Below are 12,954 nucleotides of genomic sequence, written 5' to 3'. Positions count from 1 at the left end.
GTCTTTATTGTAGGACAATATTTTAACTGCTTTTTTAAATATAGCTAGTGATTTAGATTTCCGGATGTCTATTGGGAGAGCATTGGCTTGGACTGTAAACTACTGCCTCTAGAACTTAGTTCTATGGTAGGGCATGCTCAAGGACAGCGCGCGACACGATCTTAGATCAGATTGCACTCCCAGAAATTTAAACTTCCCCTTTAGGTAAGAAGAAGTTTTTAATGAAATAATACACAGTACAAGAGCAAAAGTACGTGCAAATTCCGGCGAAAATAAATTGTTTTAATATTAAATTAAGTTAAGTGAGAAAATATACGATTATAAGAAAATATATTATGATGATGAATATTTTGCATAAGTACTTGTACTTACGAGCAAGTCAGGAGAGGTATTTTCTAATTTTATCTCCAATGACGATGTTGGCGGAAACATTTTTGTTCGAAATCAATCGACACAAATCCAAGTAATCCCAAATTTGCCCGATATATATTACTTATTTAAATAACAAAAAAAAGGTAAAGCATTAAATCCACAAAGCCCAGTCTGCCGTTATGATAAAATGTATATAATAGGATTGTAATGGGGCAGATAAGGTTCAGACGTTTATTATGGCGTAAGTCTTTGGTTTAGACGGCTGTATAGGTGTTGACCTTTGCCTTTCCTTTCCTATGCCTCACTTTTTGAAGAACCATAATTCATTACAATTACTTGAATCGACACACTGTCTTAATTTCGATTCCCGACAAATTCATGTTTGGAGTATTTCGTTACCGAAGTTGATAAATATATAATTAATTATGAATTGTCTAGCACCTATAACTTCGTTATAAATAATGAAATAAAAAAAGATTTCCCTCTACTGTAAAAAAAAATTACAATAACAATATTTTCTAAATCAGATTATAAGGTTCTGAGCATGGCGTCTTAGAGCATAAAAACACAACATAATATAAGCTCTTAATGCCTCAATGTGCCTTATGATTGAAGCCGTGCTAAAACGGGGTAACAACGGCACATAAACACACAAAATAAATAAATATATATTGCAGAACCTTTAAGGTACCTTTTAGGTAAATTCATTCAATTATTACTATAACTGAAAAAGTCTGACCCGATTTCCACCGATTTGTAAGGCAAATTCAACCAACCAATACCTTTTGTTCAAATTTGTCTACGTGGAAAATAAACCTGATTCATTCCTCGTTTAATAATTAATTATTGTTTTTCTTTGGAAGGTTTTGCAATTGAGTAATTATCTTATTTATTTAAAAGCTCGGTGGTGTATTGGATGGCATGTTGAAATATGGCTTACTATATTATCATGGCTTCAAGGTTTAGGAAGACAGCGAAGTAGATAAGTATAATTCGGACCCTGGAGTTAGGAAATCGGTATTTTCCTTTTAGCTATCCAAGTTGATATTTCTGAAATTCGATGAAACATTTCAAGCTCGTAAACTCTTATTGCTGCAGCAATTTCTGTCCTGTACACAGCAGCTCTGGGACATAGGCTAAGTATAGATGCACTAAGCCGATTAAAATCTTTGTACTTGCACTTATTATAATTATCAATTTCTGCACAAATTTTTCTATATGTAATCTGAATCTACTAGATAAGAACTAAATAAAGGATAACTTTCAAAATAAAAGTTTTATTATTATGACTAATGTGAAGCCAACTGGAATGAACCACCATAAGTCCGCTAAAATCCTAAAAAGTCACTAGTTCTAGCTAGTATATTATATTTATGGTATGCATCTTTTTCTAATTTGGAAGGTGACCTATTCTGATTATGCAATCACAATTAATCGTTAGCCAATTTACGAAATTAAGTAAAGCCCTGTCGTTATCAATGGGTTGACTAAGACACCGTGAGGTCTAATCAATCTGCATCGTCTAGAGTCTCATAGAAGACAGTGAGGTTTATTTATATCAAAATAACCACTGACAGAATTTCATGAACCTTGGCTGTGAATCAAATACAATTTTAATTGTTTTCTGCAAATTGTTTATTAATTAAATAAGAATTATTAGTCGCAACGCTGTAGTGGGCGGGACTCGGAGAACGAACGTTGGGGTCTGGTGCTGGAATGGCAACGTTGGTCGACCCCAACGAGGTTGACTGACGACATCAAGCGCATCGAATTTGGAACTCGTTCAAGAGACCTATGTCCAGCAGTGGACGTCTACCGGTTCATATGATGATGATGATGATGATGTACGAGTACAATTTCGCCATGAGCGTTACCAGAAATTTTATAAATGAATGAACTTTTCTGAATACTACTTCCTTGTTCATGTACACATTTCGTTCATACTGTAAGCCCACAATGGCGCTAAAACAATGTTATATTATTATTTTACGCTAATATTAAAATTTAACTAGCGTTTACGACTTCGATCACAAATTTTACGATAACGATTTGGAAAACCCTTTTGTAGCCGGCGTCTACATTTTAATAATATCTATTTGCAAAAAACTTAAGCCAAATCTGTGTTTCACATGTGCGGTTGATAGATCAGTCAATTAAGCCGTTAACCTTATTTTTAACCGACTTAAAAAATGAAGGAGGTTCTCAATTTTGTTGTACTTTTTTGTATGTTTGTTAGCTCAGAACTCTGTCGTTTATAAGTCGATTTGAAAAATTCTTTTTTGTTTAAGAAGGTATACTTCCCATGTGATCCCATTTTTACCCGATCAAGATATGTTGAAGGGATCCCAGAGAAATTGAGCGAACTCGTCAAAAAAAATGATACCGACATTTGAGTTCAAGGCGGTTTGAGTATTTTTTAAGCGAAAGAACCATTTGGTCGAGTTAAACTGATGATGAAGACGACGGATGGCTACCGAAACAACACAATTATAAGTGATACACTGGTTGCGCTTCGATTACGATAAATAGTAGGTAAGCAATTTACGCTCGTCACAATAATGTCGGCTATCGATGTCAAGTAAAATGTAGAAAATTACTGGTTCTTTCCTTGCTGCTATATAAAAAGGAATAGGAAGTTTATGATCAATACATAGTAACTTTCTGTACTGAGCAACGACTTAAAAATGAATAAACGACTTAAAATTTAAAAGCAATAAATAAATATGTAGAAAATATTTATTTGCTTTTTAATTGTATAAAAACAGGTGGTTCTTTGTGGTCAACTTTTTTTAAATTATAAATTTAGAGATTTATGTGTTTGATTTTTTTTATTTACTAAAATGAACCGTTCTGACCAAATTCTGACATAGGTAGAAAGCTTGACATGTTAGAATAATTTTATCTCGAGGAAACCTGTGGGAATACAAAAATGCACAGTTTCTAAAAAGATTCGACAGTTTAAGGGTTTTAGAAGTAATCCTAAATGGTAATAGGATCAAATCCCAGTCGTGAGAATATTATAGTTAGTAAGTAAGCATACCTGAAGTTAGAGCGAGAATGCTAACATAGTGGGAAAAGGAAAAATTCGCAATGACACCGAAATTCGCTGAAAATACACATTAAAAAACCTAATTATTCAAGTTAATTTTCACACTGACTAAAAGTTGTGTCATATAAATAGCACACCAATAAAATTAGGAACAGCGCCAAATCGATTACCAATAGGGAAATTGAAATCCGTTTTGGAGCGACGCTAAATTAACACCAATGTGGAACCGTGGTGGAACCCGGCGAAACAGGAACAGCGGAATGTACTCGTACCATTAGCAAGTTTAACGCAATCTCTGATATTAAAGTGATAACTTAACGGTCAAGTGCCGGGGTTTGAGGTTAGGAAAGGCACTGAATTTAAAATGAAAATACACTTCATTGTACACCATACGTTAAAAAACAAGAAATGGTAGAATCAACGAAAAATAAAGGTAGAAAGGTACAATAGGCGGCTGTATCGGTAAAAAGCGATTTCTACTAGGCAAGGATATTATAGTTTATTTCAGATACTATTTTCTATATCTGCTCTGTATTAATCTACATAAAGGTAGAATACGCATGACCACGGGCATAGAAAATATATAAACGTTGGAAACCTTATCATGCTTATTTATTTTCGCATTGACTTAAAGTTTTGTCACACACCAATAAAATTAGGAAATGCGCCAAATCGATTACCAATAGTGAAATTCAAATCCGTTTTGGAGCGACGCTAAATTAACACCAATGCGGAACCGTGGTGGAACCCGGCGAAACAGGAACAACGGAATGCACTCGTACCGTTAGCAAGTTTAACGCAGGCTCTAATATTAAAGTGATAACTTAACGGTCAAGTACCGAGGTTCAGGGTTAGAATAGGCTTTGAATAGAAAATTAAAATACACTTATAAAAAAACAAGAAATACATATCAACAAAAAAAAGGTACAATAAGCGCCCGTATCGCTAGAAAGCGATCTCTACCAGGCAAGAATATTATAGTTTATTTCAAAATATTTCTACTTTTACTAGCTTTACCCTCGTCTATTATTCATGAGTGCTGTAGGTATAACTGTTTTCCTACTTAATGTTATGAATGGGAAAGTCGGTGCAAAAAAATAAATCTAGTAACTGCTCACTCACCAACATTGGAGCACGGCGGGTCCTCCCTAAAATTCCCTCTCCTATGAGAGAGGAGGCCTTTGCACGGCTGTTGGTTGTTAATAAGCTGATGATGATGAAAAACGTAAATATTACAATTATAAGTATCAATAACAAGAAGTCAGCGACAAAAAAAAGTCAGAAAGAACGCCTTGTGAAACCGAATAGCACTGGTGGGCGGGCGTAGAATAGAAGATGGAAATTTCTAAGAAAATCTTAGAAGTTCTGGGGAGCCTCCTAGAAGTTCAATGATATATTGAAATTGAATGTAAATATTGTCGAGAAATCGTGTCCTGGCTGGAAACGATTTGTCTGTCTATTGGAAGACAAAGAAAACGTAGTAAAACAAACGATGAAAATCTTATGAAATTAAAAAAAAAGAACTTTTAATTTATTAACTCACTTGACCACAAACGGCTTCTAAGAAGCGAGGCACAACGGAACGCATTTCTGATATTAAAGTGATAACTTAGCTGGCCGGCTGCAACAGATGCGTAACCTGAATTTCTGTCTTTTGGTGTACATCGTGTTTATTGAGATAATGGCACTGACTTTATACGATCGTATTTCTAAGGAGCCTTTATTTGGTGTAATTTGACGACGAACGATAGTACATAACATTCTTATGATAGTTCCAGCATGTACCCGTTATAAACTTCTACTTAACTTCTCGTGCACTGTACGTATTGATAAAATTATGCATGTATTTTTTGAAGTTGGCGCTACAGATTGTGAACTGGTTTATTATACGGTTACATTATTGCGTAGGTCTAATCTAGAAAGTAGTTAAAATGGTAAAAAAAGATCGTCATCATCATATGATCCCATTACCGGCCCACTACAGGGCACAGGTCTCCTTCCACAATGAGAAGGGGTTAAGACCGTAGTCCACCACGCTGGCCAAGTGCGGGTTGGTGGACTCCACACACCTTTTAGGACCATTATGGAGAACTTTCAGGCATGCAGATGTTCCTCTGTCCTCAAGATGTTTTTTTTAACGTTGAAGCAAGTGATATTTTAATTATTTAAATCGCACAAAGCTTATAAAAGTTAGAGGTGCGTGCTGGAATTCGAACTCGGCTCCCCGAAAGTGAAGTCGAGCTCCTAACCACTTAGTTATCACTGCTAATCATTTCATAGATATTGTAGCTAGATATTTTTATTTTGCTTTCCTAGATACTGACTTAAGATTACTTTTAAATTGAATGTCGACTATAATCAATTTCTCTTTTCATTTTCTTAGATCGATTTCAGTCGCTGACCTTTCAATTACCAAAACAAACAGACTATGAAAACGTTTTATCTTTTGTATATATCCGAGGCTATAATAAAATAATACGAAGTACACTTCCTTTAGAATTTCAGAGCTCCTACTAGGAAAAGTTATTTCATAATGTTTTGTCTCGTCCTTTACACACACTTGCTACATGCACAATAAAGGCTAACAGAATATACGAGTAGCATTACATTTTTGGCTTAGTTATCTGTATTACTGATTTATTATCATTCTCATTTACTCTATTGATTTTATTAACTAGCATCTTTAAACAAACCCATTCTAAACCATAACATAACACCTTAGCCCCTATTAAAGTTCAAATGTCTATAGGCCAGCTCTCTCGTGACAGTTTAGGGGTATATCTACAACCCTGTTCTAATGCGAATTTGCGGGTTTTAACATTTTTGGTTTTTACTTCAATCAAGATATTGGAGTAGATGTGATGAGAGTAACTCCTTCACACAAAATCTACTGAATGAGTTTGACTTAAATTTGAAATGGAGATAGGTAGTGCTTTGTATGCATAAGTAACTTTTTAACCCAGGAAAATCCATGGCGCTCGCGCAATTTGTGAAAAACTTAATTTAACATAAATTATCTATAACTACTACTATGGTTTGCTGTGACAAACTTACACGAAATTAGATTTATACTAGCTGTACTCCGCATTGTTCCCCGTAATAATAATAATAATAAATAATAAATAAATATACTACGACAATACACACATCGCCAACTAGCCCCAAAGTAAGCGTAGCTTGTGTTATGGGTACTATGATAGCTGATGAATATTTTTTTATGAATATAATACACATAAATACTAACAATGCACAGATAAACACCCAGACACTGAAAAACATTCATGTTCATCACACAAACATATTCCAGTTGTGGGAATCGAACCCACGACCTTGGACTCAGAAAGCAGAGTCGCTACCAACTGTGCCACTCGGCCGTCAATGAACAAGTATAAGTAATTGCAATAAAAAAAATGCATGCAGACTTAATTACCGCGGGTAACACTGCAGACAACAGCAAGTTCATAGTATTTTTTTTAAAGATTTAAGTGTGTAAGTTCTCATTCGTAGCTTTTCACGCACGTACGACAACTTTTTGTTCCAAGACATAACACAATTGTAACGCGGGCTGGTTCTGTTATCTTTGTTAAGTATCGTTTGGTTGTAGCCAGGTAAGGTGAAAACTTAAGCGATTATTTTGCAGGCCAACTGCAGGGTTCGGGATACGGCGACCCGGCGGAGCCGGAATTCCTGTCCCCATTGGAGAACTTCACCGTCGCTCAGGGACGCGACGTTTATTTCACATGCACCGTCAATCATCTCGGCACCTTTAAGGTAGGTATTACCAAAGGCTGTAAGGCTTATGGCTATAAAATCAATTCCAAGTCAAATCAAGTAGAGTAAAGGCAAACTTTTGTTTATTCAAATATCTTTTGTTATTTCTTATAGGCCTTTAATACTGTATGTTAATTCGTACTAACTGCATTTGTTTACTTAAAACTAAAGCTGCGAGAATTACAAACATGAAACACGCCCTGCTGCCGTATTTGCTAACTATTTTTGGACCTTCAAAATACTTCATTAAAGTTGTTGTAGGTTAGGTATGCATAATATACATATATGTATTACGTTATTTATTTGTTTTATGTATTTAATCTTTAATTCGTATTTGTTTTATTGTATCTATTAAACATTACGTATCCTGATAGATATTTTTCATTTGTTTTTATTTCTTTTTACATATCTCAAAATCTTACGTCTCTTCAGAATCTTTTCTTTTGTTATCTTTACTTTCTAAGTGTTCTCTATCTACGCACAATTATTAAAACCTTGTCCACATTAATAAAGGTTAGACTGGTACAAAATGCCTCCAGGCATTAAGTTTCGCCTATGGAAATATTATTTTTTGACTGTGCAATTGGGCAAATGGTATTAAAACACGCAAAACAAATAAAATCATATTTCTTCTGAAATACAAGCGTCTTGCATTGGTTGCTTACAGGGAGAGTTTAAAAAAAAACATAACTTGGCCAGTCTGGTGGATTACAACTTAAGCCCTTCTTATTCTAAGAAGAGACTCTTGGGGTTTTGTCCAGTAGTGAACCCGTAATACTAATTACTGACCCAATGACAATAATGATAACGATGATGATGGAAGTCCTTCACTGGAAATATGACATCTAAGAGTTTGATACAATATAGCGTATTTTGCAGGTGGCTTGGATAAAATCCGACACAAAGATGATCTTGGCCATGCACACACACATGGTCAACATCAACCCGCGTCTTTCGGTTACACACAACGGCCACAACACTTGGAAGCTGTACATCAGCAATGTGCAACCGAAGGACTCGGGCACGTACATGTGCCAGATCAACACGGATCCCATGAAGAGTCAAGTAAGTAAACCCTTTGCTGTCCTTTTCATCCATCTTCCATCAAACAGTCTACCTTAATTAATGTCCCTTCACTGCAGGCCATGCAACTCGTGCAAACTACAACATCAGCTCGGTCGAAGAATCAAATACTTTGGCGAATCTTATCCTTGCTGTCAGTGTTCATGTGTTAAGCACTGTTGTTTTATGGGTGTGATATATTTATTAGGTATGACTAAAGCTCAGAGAAGTGAAGCATACTGTGAATGCATGGTGCCCAAGTAGTTGTAGTGTTGGAAAATGGAACTAGGTAGACAGACAAATGAGACGAAGAAATCGTTGAAACTTTTACAAAAAAAAAATGCTTTGTTTACGTAAATATAATGTCTATATCTAAATCTACAATACTGAAAAAATTCTTTTTTTATGAATGTTAGGTAAATTGCCCAAAATTTAAAAAAAATATTATGTATGCTTGGTATATTATTCTACACTTTTTTTTGGTAGGTTAACACAGAATACATTGTGCAAATCTCTGGCGTATCTAAATTAAATATCATACGAAACCTTCAAATATTTTCTTAATAATGGCAAGGCGTAGGTTTTCATGAGATTATATCTTTTTTTAGACTGAGGGCTTTGGCGGAGACGGATCAATATATGAGTCAAAACCAAACTAAATTGACATACGAGTATCACACACTCTACATCTTATTTCAATTTTGATTGGACAATTATGTCGAATATTCATAATGATTGCAAATGTAATTTTAGTTTAAAACTTCTAATCCCGTATCAAGAATCCAAACAAAAGAATCAATTTTTCCATACAATCTTAGAATATGTAAAGTTTATTTATTATCCTTGTTTTAGTTTAAGATTAGCTGAGGCCATAAAATACTCTTTTTAGGATGCCAATAAAACAAGGTTATTTTAGGCTTGATTAGAATTTTTTGTATGATATTTTAATATTAACTCACTATACTGATAATGAAATGTTAAAATATCTAGATAAATCGTTGAGTTTTAAGTCAGATTAATATAAAAGTAAAAGTGCATTTATTAAAAGTTGAATTCAATATCATGGCATTTTTATTACATTACAAGTTAGCCCGTGACTGCAATCGTGTGGTAAGCGATGACGCAGTCTAAGATGGTAACAAGCTTAGCTGTTAGGGGTTATGTCAGTTAAATTAAACGCATACACTTTATGGCAGCTTCTTGGAACGTTTAATCGCTTGGCGGCACGTTTTTGTCGGAAGAGTGGCAATAAGCCACGACAGAAGCCACGTAACAAGTCCAGATTAGAGAAAATTCAATAATTGTAAGTTCAAATCTGCCCCTAGTCTAATTATTTTAGGCTTATTTTAGGTTTAATATTCTTCAGGACGCGGTATGGGCTTTTAGGAAAATGCGTTAGTAATTTTAGTATTTCCCAAGGGCTTCGAGCTTCGAGGAGTCGAGCTCACGAGCACTTTAGTTAATTACTTACAGCTTGGTCAGCTTTCAGTGTCATTGTTTATCGTAGTCTCTCAGTCTTAGGCTAGGGAATAGATGACTGGAAGGTTGTTTCTTATAAATACTTTAAATTTACTCTTGGAACTTGAAGTCACAATTTCTATTTCAATCTAGCTACGAGTATATTGTCCGCGTTTTGTCGTTTTTATATTTTGATTTTTTTTCCGGTTTACCTGTTTTTCTTTATTGGACTAAAAAGTATTCTCGGTTACCAACAAGATGAAAGCAACCCTTATACAAAATTTCGCCAATATCGGTAGTACCTACCTGTTTTTACACAGGTGACAAAGGTAAGTTTTTAAATCCCGCAGGAACGGTTTCCAGGTGCTTAGCCGGGATAACATACGCATGGCTTAGCAACGATATTCTATATAACGATACCAGTAGCTTGCGCCGTTGAGACAGGCATAGGATACTTTTTAGCCAGGGTTGCCGGTATTCACAAATGTTGGTACACTAAGACCTACGGTGTCTAGCTATAAACATTCATTATTGGTGTTTAGTTTGGTAATTACTCCTTTTCAAAAGTCTTTGAATGCAGTAATGATAAATCTTTAAATCTCTCAATGGAACTCTTTTTGTTTAATTTTTTTATTGCACTACAAGTAAGCCCTTTACTGCTATCTCACCTGGTGGTAAGTGATGATGCAGTCTAAAATGGTACTGGGAAAAGACGGTAGCGGGGTAACATGTTGGGAAGTATGACAGTCATGACACCCCTACTATAGGTTTCTATGCAAAATTGGACTGGAACACCTAATCACTTAGCGGCCAGACCAGAGACAATTCAGAAATTATAAATTCCAAAATTACCCCTACCCCGATAGGGGCAAACGAACCCGGGAACTTAAATCCACACCGCTCACCTTTGCGCCAGGTCTAATTGTAAGATACTTTTCTATTATTATTGGTTAGAGTTTGCCTTGAGACTGGGCGGCACAAAAAGGCATGGCGTAGCACTTCCCCGGACGAGCTCTGTCACAAAAACCGCTACACTTTATTTGATACTAGCTGTTGCCCGCGACTTCGTCTGCGTTTGAATTTGTTTTTTGATGTGGCATCCGATTTAGTTTTCAGTATCATTCAAGTATTCAGTATCGCTAAGTCTTAAATGAGGGGTTTGCTGTTGTCCGCTGAGGAGTTCTGTCCTCTATCTCCAACCACATTCAGATCTACACAAAGTTTGGGCAAAATTTAAAACATATTATAACCTCTATAGTAAAAAAATAATTATTTAAATCGGTTATAATTTGTCGTAGTTATGGTGTAAAATCGTAAAACACTCATCCCCTCTCCCAAAGCAACCGAGCCTAATGTCGGGGTAAAAAGTATCTTATATTACTTCTAACACTTCCAAGAATATGTGTACAAAGTTTAATGAGGAACGGTTAAGTAGTTTTTGCGTGAAAGCGTAACAAACAAACTTACATTGACGTTTATAATATTAGTAGGGATAGGGATAGGGATATTGACGTTAATAGGGCTCAGCTATATAACATCATAATTTCGTATATTCCTACAGTTTTCATTTTCATCCATGCAGTATTCCCGCGCGCAAGGCGTGTGCCTTGCGCGCGGGAATACTGCAAAAACCTACAGCCCGATCGTGGATCATTTCTGTATTTCGTAAAATATATTACATTTCAGATAGTTGATGATGACAAAAACGCTATCGTTATATAGCGTAATAAGCAAAAAGCTAAAGTCTAAAGTGTTTGACAGCAGACCACGAGATTTGCGGGCCAAAAAGTGGTTATAGTAAGGATTTCCCAAATGGCTTTAGACTCCCTCCGACTTGACGTCTGTTCATGTAGTCGGGCGTCTACCAAAGCTACTATATTCACTGCGAGATCGCTAATCACTATGAAGTCCCTCAGTCCTTTGAGTCATAGGTTATGATAATTATTTGGGACCGCTGAATTTACGTGCTCTTGGGGGAAGGCAAAATTAATCATATCCTGATATAGATTTAGATTAAAGTTGCTGAACGTGTGCAATCGTTGATTTGCGTTGTTGCGTCATAGATCTTTATAAAAACCTGTAAATATAATGTAAGCTAACATAAAATGTAAAAACTAAAATAAACATAAAATTCCATTTCTCTTAGGACTGCATTTTACTTGACTTTAAAATACCTACAAAAGGCACTCAAGGCGAGGCAAACAAAAAGGTAATGCAAGTTCTTGCGGACGCTCTCTATTTCAATTGTAAGTGCGTCATGTAATTGACTTATTCTGAGGTAACTTTTCTTTTAAAAATACGTTTCATATAATTCTTAAACTAGATTAAAGTTAAAAAACTGCATTAAAGTACCTAGCCTCGTTCAAATTTTGCGTTAAATGAACTTAACCTTTAACAACTCAAATTATTAAAAGCAAAAGGACTTTAAAATCTCGATACTGCATGAATTATTCATTATTAATTACTGTTAAAAAGTTTCGCGAATTAAGTTGCTCTTCGTTCCAACTAATTAAGAATATAGCTCAGACTCTCAGAGTTAAATTTTACGTTCGTGCTTTCACGAGCTTATTATTAAGTAAAACAATGCTTTAATATAAATAAAAACTAAACTTAAGATTTTAAACTAACTTTTCATTCCAATAAATGCAATCAACATTTTACGTACCTACCCGTTTTTTAGTAAAAAAAGAACAACACTACTACATCACAAATCAATTGGAATCTCATTAAATATTTTTATTGAAATTCTAATTATTATTGTCTGCAAAATATTTAGATTATATTTAACTGGCGTGAGGAAATTCCTACCTATGCCCAGCTGTGGAGATGATAGTTTTCTTTATTCATATCAAAGACATATTACTTATATTTCGGTATACATAGAGTTTGCTACTATGCACGATGATTTTTTTTTTGTTTCACAACGGTGACCTAGATACATTGAGGTCACATGGGTGTTGCCGATGCGTTTCGTGGTCGCAACGAATTTTCGCGCGATTTGGATAAATGTATGAGTACAGAACCGCACGCCGCACCGCCGCCGGTCGCCGCTGGTCGCCACTACCTGTGGCATGCTTGCTATAATTTAATACCTTTGTTGTAGTGACTAAACGCATTGCCGTTTGTGCTTATTATATTATTCTTTATTTGATAACTATGACCCATCTACACTATTATATAACAGAATAATTAAAAACAGTAATAATCAAAAACTAAATAAAAACTTGAGATATTAATATTAA

At 35.2% G+C, this 12,954-nt stretch overlaps 1 protein-coding gene across 1 annotated transcript in view; it reads left to right on the top strand.

Moving 5' to 3' along the window:
* Window positions 1-12,954, top strand: part of LOC120626908 (lachesin-like) — a 75,522-nt gene that overhangs the window by 20,459 nt on the left and 42,109 nt on the right. The window contains exons 2-3 of the mRNA XM_039894698.1: window positions 7,062-7,192; window positions 8,072-8,257. Coding sequence (XP_039750632.1) covers window positions 7,062-7,192; window positions 8,072-8,257 — 317 coding nt within the window. The remainder of the gene's footprint in view (window positions 1-7,061; window positions 7,193-8,071; window positions 8,258-12,954) is intronic.

Source organism: Pararge aegeria, chromosome 10 (genome assembly GCF_905163445.1).
Source record: "Pararge aegeria chromosome 10, ilParAegt1.1, whole genome shotgun sequence".
Lineage (NCBI taxonomy): Eukaryota > Metazoa > Arthropoda > Insecta > Lepidoptera > Nymphalidae > Pararge > Pararge aegeria.
The sequence above is the reverse complement of the archived record's forward strand: the minus strand, read 5'-3'. Positions and strand labels throughout refer to the sequence as shown.